The sequence below is a fragment of the Cryptomeria japonica genome, chromosome 7, assembly GCF_030272615.1.
Source record: "Cryptomeria japonica chromosome 7, Sugi_1.0, whole genome shotgun sequence".
Classification (NCBI taxonomy): Eukaryota; Viridiplantae; Streptophyta; class Pinopsida; order Cupressales; family Cupressaceae; genus Cryptomeria; species Cryptomeria japonica.
Genome location: NC_081411.1, coordinates 145,985,718 through 145,998,283, shown reverse-complemented (window position 1 = coordinate 145,998,283; position 12,566 = coordinate 145,985,718). Strand labels below are relative to the sequence as shown.

At 37.0% G+C, this 12,566-nt stretch overlaps 1 protein-coding gene across 1 annotated transcript; it reads left to right on the top strand.

The window, feature by feature from the left end:
- The first annotated feature begins 4,102 nt into the window (after nucleotides 1-4,102).
- LOC131038025 (uncharacterized) lies at nucleotides 4,103-12,343 on the top strand. Its single transcript, XM_057970291.1, has 2 exons — nucleotides 4,103-8,105; nucleotides 9,455-12,343. The coding sequence occupies exons 1-2, from the start codon at nucleotides 4,185-4,187 to the stop codon at nucleotides 12,260-12,262; spliced, it is 6,729 nt and encodes a 2,242-aa protein (XP_057826274.1). The 5' UTR covers nucleotides 4,103-4,184; the 3' UTR covers nucleotides 12,263-12,343.
- The last annotated feature ends 223 nt before the right edge of the window (nucleotides 12,344-12,566 follow it).

Here is a 12,566-nt window from a genome sequence, read left to right as displayed (position 1 = left end):
AGAATTCGCACAACTCCTTACAGGCATTCAATCAAATTTTGTCCTGTGGAGCTTCATACAATGAACCCACACCCATCTATAGTGAAGAATTCCCTAACTTCTTTAAATGACGTTACTTTATAAATAATTTTCTTTAAATAGAAGATAGGAAATAAATCATACTAGATATTGTGTTTTAGATTATTACATATTGAAATTGTGATATTTCAATAGATAATTAAAAATAATAAATGAAATTGAGAAGTACTAAGGTAGATGTACATGAGACTAATTATATTTAGAATTTATGTGTTAAGATTTAGTTTGTGTTCAAATCAATCTTAACATGACATTTATAATGTACACAATCTGATCCGCAATTAAAAAATAAATAGTGCATATGTTAATAGAAAATGATTATATCTTGATATCTTTTGATTAAAAATTATAAATATAATGATTGAAACTGAATAACTAATGTACAACCATGATCTACTTTAGTGGATGAGATTGTGACTATAGTATAATTCAAGAAGGAAAAACTACTACGAACTAGGCCAATGTTGGAATGAAACAAATTGGTGTGTTTTGTGAAAATAAAAAGTGATGGATTTAGGCTTAGGGGTAGTCTGTGTGCCAAAAGAGCCAAATTAGCAGTCCAATGATGTATTGACAACACTCATACAATTAAACCATAGAAGTGAAGAAATACCTCCTTTGTGTTTTATAATTTTGAACTCTACAACCAAATTATGTGAGAGGTAAAATCCCCTTAACACTAGCAAGTGTGACACAAAATTTTAATGTCCTCTGATTATCGCATGGATTGAATATAATAAATCACACTCTAGATTTCATATCTAGTGAATATTAGGCTATGTCTTCTACCTAATGCTTTGTGTTAGCATCTAATGACAAGGATGATTATTGCATGCTCTATTCATTGTAAAGGGTGCATGGTTGAATATGATATATTTAAGATGGTAAATTTTTTTTGTCCAATTCACCCTCAATTTTAAAGAGGGTGAAGGAAACCTTATGAAATGAGTTGAAGAGTGATCTCTACCCTTCTATTTAAGACAATAGAAATTCTTTGTTCACTTCAATCAACTACTTCTATTTCTATAATAGAGTTATCAATATAATTTTATTTGAAATCTGTTTCCCCCCTCTTTTTCCTTCAATTTTAAAAAAAAATTTAAAAAAATCATCTCTAACCCATCTCATAAACATTTGTCACATTATCGGCTTTCGGTCACCCTTGGAATCCAAGGCTTGCCTTCTTTTAGCCTTCCTTAGTGATTTGTCATTTTGATTCCCCTCTTTCATCCACCAGCTTAAGCAATGATCGGTAAATCTTAAGGGGGGGAACTGCCTTTAAGGTCCCTAAGGCCACAAAAAATCTGACTGCGTGACCTTCATACCAGCATCGATCAGCCAGTTTTCCTTTTCGGGAACTCTGACAACACTTCCACTAATGGTCAAGTACCCCATCCTTCCAAGCGGCCAACATACCATGAAGAGCAATGGAGCATCTTAAGTGGTGGGAAAGTCATGATGACATCGGGAGAGCAGAGGGTATGGAGACTTATGAACCATATTTAAAATCTTCAACTCATCACTTACCTTATTTGTCGCTCTTCCAAAAGCATAATCCTATGAAGATTTGCGAGTACATTTCCGTTATGGCTAATTAAATAGTAAAAGACATGCAAAGGTGATAACAAGAGTGAAGGTCGCAAGAAGCAAAATTAATTCGCATGGTTTGCATTTAATATGTAAGAAGAGTTTAGTACACAAAGGAAAGGTGGTGACACTTCTGAGCCTATCATGATTAATGTATTGGGTACTAAGAATTGATTATTCCTCTGCCTTGGCTTAGAATAGTTCTCTCGCATGAAGATCAATTTCCTATCAACCACTCTAATTTGAATTGGCTAGAAAGTGAGAATGTGGATATTATCTCCAGATTGAACACTCTCGTGTGGAAATAGATAACAAAATTCTCATACTATAAAAAGATAGTTGCTATATTGAGAGAAATAGAAAGGCAAACAAAAGAGCATCACCTCTATCTATAAGAATTGCCACAGCTAGGGTCAAGACAATTTAACCCATTCCCATACACAGTTGAGTTGAAGAAAATTGTTATCTCAGATAATGGTCTAGCTCTAGTTATGTAACTAGGGGAAAATGTGATGGAGAATCCATATGAGGATATTCCTTTTTTATTGACCATTGTGGCTTGGGAATGCCACAAGAATGGTAGGGGGTTTGTGATGGTGACTCTGGTGCTAGTCGAAGAGAAGACGAGTTAAGATGATCGATGCCCAAATTCAACGAGAGATTGAGGAGGTAAGAAATCGTATGCCACGTGGACCTTAAAATAACTTTCTAGTTTTGTTTGCAAAGAAAAGGTTCTTTTAGGAAATCGTTATCTTTAGGGTTGCTAATTTTCTATCCACATATATAGAGCTATAGAGTATGGGAAAGGGAGCACTGATCCCCCTTGCACTTCGATGTATGAGTGAGCATCAACCAATTTGCTTTTTCTAATGTGTCTTTTGAATTAAGTTTGGTTTTCTTACAGTATTTTCTTAATTTGATCAAATTTCCACAATTCATAATTGAATCAATGAGATATTTCTGGATTGGATTGTGTGTATCTTTTTTGCATAATTGTTTCAAATCACTCTGTGATCCATATAACTTATCTATATGCAAAAAGGACTTTGTGCTTTTCTTGGATCTTAGAATGGGAATTTTGTTTGAAGTTGTGTATTCATGCATATTCTTTGGTTGACAAATACTTTGAGATTTGCCAACTTTTATAAATTTCATTTTATATATTGGATTATGGATGTATAAGTTGTAGAACTTTGAGTCATAATGTATCGACATCATCTAGGAGGAATTTCTATCAATATTTTCTTACATTCAGTCATATGCAATGAATGAATGAGCTTTAAATCATTTGATTGACTTTACTTATGGTTCCTTTCTACTTTATCTTTGCCTTATTTGTTTCTTGGTTAAAAGAATATCTTCTAAAAATCTCTATTGTATCATAAGAGGGAGTTGTACCTCTAAAATTTAGAGGAAAGTTGACCTTTCAGAAGGCAACTTCTCCAATTGTTTCTTGCACATGTGTCTCTATCATAGGGCATAGAGCATTTTGTTTTTTTGTATTTAAAGGGACAAATCCATAAGCTAACAAGATCTTTTTAATATTCTATTATAGTGGCAAATTGTACATAAGAATCCAATAGGCTCATCACAAGGAGAAAAACCTAAAGCGTACTGGCTAGGGAATAACTTTAAAAAATATAAAAATATTTCCTTTAAGTGACTTGGTCCATTTTTTAACACATATTGGTCCTCTTGTTTTCAAAAAAATTCCACAAAGAAAGCTTTAGGAAGAAATTTTATGGTGAAACTGACTATCTAGTTTTTGGAAGTATACTCTTCAACACGACTTCAAGTAATTTTTTTACCTATAAATCACCCAAGTAAAACCATTCCAAATGAAAGAGTAAACTCTATGACAACATTGAAAGACATTTCAATTCTAATTGGTTGTTGTCCTCCTACTCCATCGACTTTAATAGGCCTCAAAGAAATGCGACAAGCATTTGACTAAATATTTGAACCCTTATTGTAGATATAAATGTATCATGCTTCCTTTTACATATTTTCTAATTTTAAAATAATTTAAACTATATAAATATAAGAAGAAGTTTGCTAAATTTTATTCAATAGATATTATTTGATTTATTTTAAAATTAGTTTAAAAAAATAGTTTGTATTTAAGTTGCTTATTTTATTTTATTTAAAACAGCATATTATATTATTTTATTTAAGAATTCTTTTATTTGTTTATGAGTTATTTTATTTCACTTTAAAATTGGTTGCTAAATGTGCAAACAATATATCTATTTAAAAGATACTGTGTTCTTTGCGTATTATATACTCTATTCTTTTTATAGCGAATAACGTGTTAATGTTGATTAAGAGAAGTATTTTCCAGCCTTTCCTTTATTCTAGTCTTGTATCACAAGGCCCATGAACCGGATTATAAATAACTCGTTGGCCCAAGTTTGAAGTGTGACCAGTTCTCCCCGCATACAATCAATACCGAAATTTTCTTCTACAATTTGCACTTTCCTGTGCCTTTGTGTAATCTCCTTTTAATTTTCCAATTCTCTATGTCGTATCTCGCTTCAACGCAAATGAAAGGAATGGAAGAAACTGTCAACGCCACGAAAGAGAGGCGATCTTCCCCTGGAGAGGAAGAGACGTTCCCCATGCCTCCGTCTGCCGACACTCTGCCACTGCATTTTCAAAGGGCATTTGTGCAACCGCTTTCACCTAATTTGTTTAGGGTGATGCGCATCGTCCCTGACATGCAAGATTACAGCTTTGTTGAAAAGATTCAGCTCCCACAAGATGAAGTTATACGCCTCTGTAATAAGCTTGTCCCCTCTTCTGCCTCGGCTTCCTCAGGTGAGCCCCCGCGTGTTCATATCAATTTCAATTCACTCAATCAACAATGCTTAGCGGCGGTCGGGTTCTATGGAGATAAGAACATGATCATACACACTTTCCGCAAGGAAAGTCTTGTGGATGATTCCGTTCTTGGGAAGATGGAAGGAAGACTGTTCGAGCCGGGATTGTACGTCAGTCTTCCTAATAAGGTAAGTTGTGCAATAGTTTTTTACTGGCATGAAGGTGAGCAATTGAAGCAAGCTTCTAGAAAAGATGTGTCTTGCAATTTTATCAGATACCTAGTTGAGCTATGTGATAGCGTATATGTCTATGTGGAAGGGAATTATCCGTTTGCAAATCTGGCTGCTTCTGCAACACGCGCTGGCTCAAAAACTAAGCGCACAAAAAGGATTCGAATCTCCGGCGTGAAGAACTCGGAGAATGATGTGGAGCTCATGGCTGGTTATAATCTACGAATTGAGGGAGGAGCGAACAGTAAAAAAACCTCATTAGAACCGAGTGGAAGTGTTCCAGTTGTCAATAATCATGATGGAACAGTAGTCTTCTGCGAAGGATATCATTACTGTTGTTTCCTGACAACAGAAACCAGAGCTGCAAGGAAGTCTACAAAAACAGAAGAGGTGTCTGTCAAGGCTTCTGGATTTGGCAATATGCATAGAAACTGGTCGTCGGTGTCTAATGTTGATTACTCTAGACTGAGTGATAATCAATTCATAGACCTGATTGAAAATAGTCAGCCACAAGTCTTTGAGAAGTACTCTAAGTTTAAGGAATCTCTTAGGACGAGCGACTCAGCGAAAAATGTTGCCAAATTTCAGGAGTTTGAGAGACGTTTTCTCAACGTCATTCCAGAATTCTGTCCGCATGTTCCCCTGTTTGTGGGTGGAGAGACTAGTGGGTCGAAATTAGTGCATGCAAATGAGTCAAATTCATCCTCGGAGGACAAGAGATTTAAGCAACTGCAACGAGAGCTTCCAGTTATTTTAGCAGTCAAGGATAGTGTTTGTCATGGAGATCAGTGGCTGCTGCTGCTAGGATCCGACATCAGGTTCGTTTCTAGTGACGGTGAGCATGTGATCATCTTTGAAAGTTTGGACCAAACAAAGCAGACGCCGCCTTTTATCTCTTATGGACAGGAAGTAGATGCAAAATGCTCTAGTCAGTGTGGCTGCTCCACAAAGATCAAAGGAAAGGCGACGTTTCTACAACCTACAAACGGCATGAAGGACTTCCCATTGTCAGGTGAGATTGTCAAAATTGTATTCTTTCCTGTTATTGCTAGATCGGGTATTAAAAGGGAAGTTGAAGGGAAAGTTCATCTTGTCAATAAGAGTGACACTTATTGTGCAATCCGTAATTGGGTACAAAACATGGTTCCTATTGAATTAAGAAGCATTGAAAGAAATATAGGTTTCACAGCTTTCTTGTTAGCTTCTGACCAGCGTCTAGGTTTAACATTTATTGAAAAACATTTGTCAACCCAAAACATGCAAATTCTGCCACCCGAAATCCATTATCAGTTTGAGAAGTTCCGCAGTGCCCCCTCTGCTCAGTCCATAATCGATCTAGAAGTCGTTTTATCTAGTGACACTTTCAAAGCCGTGTGTTGTCATGCCTATAAGGACAGTGAACTCAAGTTTAAGGAAAATATAAAGGAATTGTGGATTCGTTTGGGAAGTTTGGCCAGCAATCGACTCAAAGAAGCGGAGGATGAGTTTATACAAGAATTGAAGAAGAAGATGACAGTGTTAAAGGAGGACAACTTATCTACCAGGTATGTAGAAGAAGTTGTAATTCAACGTCAGTCAAGTAACCTGATACAAGTTGTGGACTTCTGGAGTTCGCATCCAGACCAAGTGGAGTTGAAGTTGAAGGTGTCAATTGTGGAGGAACATCCGTTCGCCATAGTTTATAAAGCGTGTGAGCTTACTCCAATGAAGAAAGACTTATCTGAGTTTAACAGCAACCCCGGTCGTCCAATTGTCCCAACATGTGGAGAATCAGTAGAGTTAGTATCCATTAATCCTCAGCATGAGAGATTATTTAAAGTTGTTGTCCTGAAGTCGCGAGAGATAATGGTTTTTATTCAGAGTTTCAGAGATTCCTCCATGTATTTGTACCGTTGTCCCAAGATTGGTGTCAATATAAATAGTATTGGTCGTCCTATTCATACATTTAGGAGGGGATTCGATTTGTTGGCTGCAGATGAAGCTACGAGATCTATCGCTCTTTATGAAAAAGACAAATCAAGGATTTTAATATATAAGTTTGATGAGTCATTTAGGAAGGTCTATTGGACTGGAGTTGAGGTCAATCTGGAATTATATCAAGGCAGCAAGATCATTGTATGGATGCATTTAATTCCAGGGAAAATGGAGCTTCTCTTGGTTGATGACACTAACAGAGCAAGAGTGGTTGAAATCCACGAAAAGCCGATGATGAAGGCCAGGCATATTTCTCTTCCTCTGGATCAGAAATGTTTGAGAGCATGTGTTTCTGTTGACGGCGATTTCCTCCTCGTCTTCAGGCAGTTGAAACGTCAGGGTGAAGATATTGATGTTGAGGGTAGACAACATGCAAGTCTTGAAAACATACTTGAAATTTATGTTCTGGGTGATACGATGAGCTACTTGAAGAAAATCCCTTTAAATGAGAGAGAATATGGTATATCTGATTTGGAACAGCTTGCGGTGAAAATTGTAAGCTTTGGACCACAAAGTCAGCTTCTCCTATATAGTCCTCTAGATTCTCCTGGTTTTATCTTTTCTCGTGTTCTGAAAACTTCTTTAGCCAAGGATGTTGTTCAGTTGCAACCAGTAAATGAGATTAAAGCTCATGAAGATGAAGCAGATATTGCTGTGCGGTGCCCGTATTTGGGTTACATATATCACATTTTCGACAAGTTTGGAACAACACCTAAGTTGTTTCCTGATGCTAAGAAGCGCATTACATTCAAAGTGGTACTCGAAAGGAGCAGGGCAGGACAAAACAACAGTGAGGCATGTCTCAAATATTTAAAAGAACTTGTTAGACAACTTAAGTCTGGGAAAGACAAAGATTTTTCAAATATGGAAATCCAATTTGAAGTGAATAATGTAGAGACTAGTCCTATTTCAGCTGCAGCAGAGCGGGAGACACAAGTGAAAATGGGAGCATGGGTTCGCAAGCTCGTTTGCCTTGTTCCAGTCCAAATAGCTCGTGCAGAAAACAACGCATTGGTAGCTCTCAAGGATGGACTTCAAATACCCCCTGATGTTAGCTACGACGACAGCGTATCACTTGCTGATTGTATACGCGTTGGGTTCTATGATGCTGTTCTTAGCAGTTGGAAGGACAAGATTAAGGTCATATCCTCCATGGGAAAGCAAAGTAGCGGAAAGTCGTATTTGTTGAATCATCTGTCAGGGTCTCTTCTTGATGTTGCAGGTGGCAGATGCACAGATGGAGTGTGGATGACCATTGTAACGGCAGAAGATGGAGATGGCAGCGGGGGAAGCAGTTGTTTGTATGTGCTATTAGATTTCGAGGGGCTGGGCAGTTTTGAAAGAAGCGAACAAGAGGATATGCTTCTCTCTGTTCTTAATGCTGCTGTCAGTAACATCACAATATTCAACAAAAAGGTATGTTATTCATTTCCAAACACAAAACCCTTCTAGTCTTTTTTTCTAAAATGGACGGGATAGGGAAACTCAATCCATGTGAAACATAAAATTCAAATAATGTCTTATGGATGTTTTTTGTTTTTGTTTTTCTTCTTTTTGGTCATGTATCAAAATATTTCCACCACCTATCATAGCTTCCAATAATTGTCATTTCTTCATTATCAAATCATATTAATTGTGATAGATACAATAAATCATTATGTATTTGTTACCAAAATCAACTTCACTATCCTCATCACCAAGCTTCTTATAATCACGGTTACGAAAAAATTGGATCATGTTCACCATTATGACCACCAAAATTGCTTATCATCTTGATTGCAAAATCTTTGGTTAACAATTGCCAACATAGCACTACCTTGAAGCAAAGGGAGGTTAATTTGAGATTCTAGATCTTCTCATGAAATTAACCATATTTGACAAATAAGATAACTTGGGATGGGATAATTTTTCCATTCTCAATTGTTGTTTTTCCTCATCTTTAGCCTAATAGATTCTAAGATCTAAATACATCATTAAAACCTTTTGAAATGTTGATCACTACAATAGCACAAGGATGACTTAGAGTAATGAAAATTGTAATAAAATTATTAATTTCATGAAAATATACTTATTACAATGAGATATAAAAAAACCATCAATAATAAATATAATAATGATGTATGAGGATTTAAACTTATGACTTCTATAACTATTAGGACCTTCAACTAGATTGATTGCAAACTCCTAGTGTACTTTGGTTGAATGTAAATACCAAATTTTATAGATAAACAAGATTTGTTTTGGTTTTCAAAATCGAAGGAAAAAAAAAAAATTTCTTTCAAAAGCATAAATAGCAGTTCAAGAGTAGAACATTTTATGAAAAAAAAAAAACAAAAAAAAACATACAATAAAATTTTAGATACACTTCAAGAACTTTGGTATTTATTTCAAACAAGTATCCAATGCACTCAAATAGATTTCAATACCTTTAATTATTAACTATATTTAACAACAACAAAACTATTAATATAAAAAAAAATAATATGACAATAATACCTTTTGAATTAGACCCACCATTCTCTACTATGATAACTTTTATCAAATATAGGAAAAAGAGGGTTTCTAAATTCCTACTAATTACCCAACCTTGATTAGTGACTCAAATTTTCAGTTTTATAAGATGGAGTTCCAAATTCTAGTACATACACAATCACCTTAAATTTGAAAGGTGGCTCAACCAAACCCATGGGATTTTCAACTATCTGATATAATGTTTCCAACATTTAACTTCTTGTAGTTGTAATCATTCATTTGATGTGTTACAGGATTTTCACTTAGATAAAGACACAGAAACTGCTTTCAGCCGGTTCCAGAGTGGCATCAATCTACTCAAGCAGGACAAAATGTTATTTAAAGGTCTATTTTATATTGCCATCAAGGATGTGGACACATCCGATGTAGCAGATCTTATACAGGAATTTTATGAGAAAATTTCTCAAATATGCACCAAGCAAGAGAATTTCATTTTAAGAATGTATGATGGAAAGGTAACGATTGCCGCTATGGCTCCTTACAATAGATCTGAGTATTATAGAGAGAGCTTGAGAGACCTAGCAGACACAGTGACAGAAAGAATCCAATCTTGCTATGATAATGGATTCACTTTCTTGAGGGATCTGAAGCTAATTATAGCTCAAATTGCAATCAAAGACTGGACTTCCATAGACAGCAAGCGAGTTGCAGTAACAATTAATATTCTGAAGAGAAATCTTCTACCAGCGGTACACATGGGATCTCTTCCTGGGACAAATGCCAATGAAGAAATTCGGGTCTTGCATAATTTCGACACACAGGAAGAAGTTCCTGATTTTCCTGTTGTTGTCCAGGATATTTCATGGAACATAAAGGATTCGGGACTCTGTCTATCACCGCTAAAAGAATCGGCAACTCTTGTTACTGTTACATATGTTTTATCTCAAATCAGGTCAAAACTGGAGATGATTTTACCTAGGAATGTTAGAAAAGGCGATGAGTGGTTTTCTTTATTCCAGAAGTTTCTGGAGGCGCTGGTAGACAGAAGGTGTCATAGAGTTCAACAATGGATAAAGTCAAACACCACAGATTTTTGTGATAGTGATGAGGTGCAAAGGTTGCAGCTAGAGGCCAATGTAGTTCTTGGCGAAACAAGGCAAGGCCTATCAGTTTGTGGATACAAATGTTATGTTTGCTTTTGGAGCTGTGTGATGGAGAAGGGCCATGATGACCACCATGATTGTATGGGGAGTCACTCGTGTACAGAAACTTGCAGTTACTGTGCTCGAGATGGGGATGTCTTAATCTCATGCAAGGATCTGGCAGGGCATGAAGGAGATCACGACTGCAAAGAAAGAAACCATACCTGCAACGATAGGTGCTACTTATATGGGATGTCTTCAAGTTGTAATAAGGAATGTTCTCTCCGGGTTGGGCACCACGGCCAGCACAAGTGTAACTCTCCTCAGCACATATGCGGGATAAAATGCTCTCTTCCAAGCTGCAAGAATCCTTGTACTTTGGCGATTGAATCCAACCATATAAGGCATCAGTGTAATGAGAGATACTGTGAAAGGACATGCACGATGAATGAGTGCAAAATGAGATGTGGAGCTGAAAATCATTTTCACGAGTTGGATCCAAATGCAGAGCATTTGTGTGGGAATGACCATAAGTGTCCCGAAAAATGTGAGTTGGGAAACTGTGAAATTAAAACCAAGGTTGACAAACAAACCCTACTTTTTCAGGGCCAGAGGGGATCTTTCGACTATGAAATTGTGTCGCAACAAGATGTCCTGAATAAAGGCTGTTGCATTCGCATTCCTCCCAACAAAAGACATCATGAAGGTCAGCATGTTCACACAAGACAGGAAAATTGTGTGCATTATTGTCTCACCAAATGCCAATCTTGTGGATACTTTTGCCGCCTCGAAATAAATCACTCAGGCTTGCACGATACAGTGCATGGGAATATGAGAAATGTAAGATTCATTTCGGAGGGCGAAGATATTGACATTAAAGATCGCAAGTATAAAAGGGGAGAGAGAGGTATAGCAGAAATGTGTAACATGTTTTGCAAGAAACAGGGTCGAGGGCATATCCATCTGGTTCCATGTCCGGGCTCCAGCAAATGCACCGGCAACCTCTATGATGGTTCAAGACACGAAACTGTGAAATATGGACCTGATGAGGATGTTCCAAAAGATGAGATGACTCATGATACTTTCTGGCAATATGTTAGGTTTGTTGATCCTTGCACGGAAGAAGAGAGGAAAGGGTTTGACTGCTGTAATCACTATTGTAAATCTGTGGAGCATGATACAAAGACGGGTAGTTTTGATAAATCATATTGCACTGAGACACTGTGGCATCCACCAATCAAGAGAATTGGACAGAATTTGAGCTCGGGAGGCTACATAACTGATGATGGCCATCAATTTCCTTGTGATCATTATAAGAATGCCCCTCACCATGTAATATTTGTCATTGACAGATCGGGTTCGATGAACTCCAGGGACATTAAACCCACTATGGTAAAGTTTAGTAACCATAATTGTAGGCTTGGATGCGTATACGAGAATATTCTGAGATTTATGAAAGTACGCCTCAGCCAAATTTCTGGTGACTCTGTATCCGTAGTTCTGTTTAATCATACTGCCAATGTAGCTATAGAGATGGAGGACATGAGAGAAGCTGTTCTTGATCGCCTTCTTCAGTTTTACGCTTCTGGAGGAACTAACTTCTCAACAGGGTTGTATGCTGCAGAGAAAATATTGATGAACGGATCCCGACACCAGTCTGTGAAGGTGAAAATACCAGTTGTCATCTTCTTTAGCGATGGAGAAAACGGGGGTGGAGTGGATCCCCTAAATTGTGTGGACAATATGAAAAGACAGGAGCCTAGAATGACACTTCACACAATTCTGTTTGGAAGGCATCCAACTATCATGAATGAAATGGCAAAGAAAGGAGGCGGAACATTTGAGCGAACAGCAGATGAGATTCAGTTGGCGCGTAGGTTCGAGAACCTGGCCAGTAGTCTCAAAACCCAAGTTGCAGACTTGATGCAGGCGGTACCACCTACGAAATCATCCATTTAGTTTTGTGTTGGTCATATGTTTTGAACTCTTATGTTTTGCTAGCCCCACTATTGAAGTGTGCACCCTGGGTGCTTCAGAAGAGTAGTTGTGTAAGTCTTGGGCTTTGAAGGTTGCATATGTTTCCAATAATCAATCGTTTTGTAGAGGACTAGAATGTTATGTTTTCAATCGGTTGAATAGTGATGTCTGTATTATTCTGTAAATATCAGTTTACTCGTACTTAAAGATTTTTATTGTTTCATCATTCAATGTTTTATAATGTTTCTGTTCAGGTCAACAGACATACAAAATAGGGTTTTCGCTA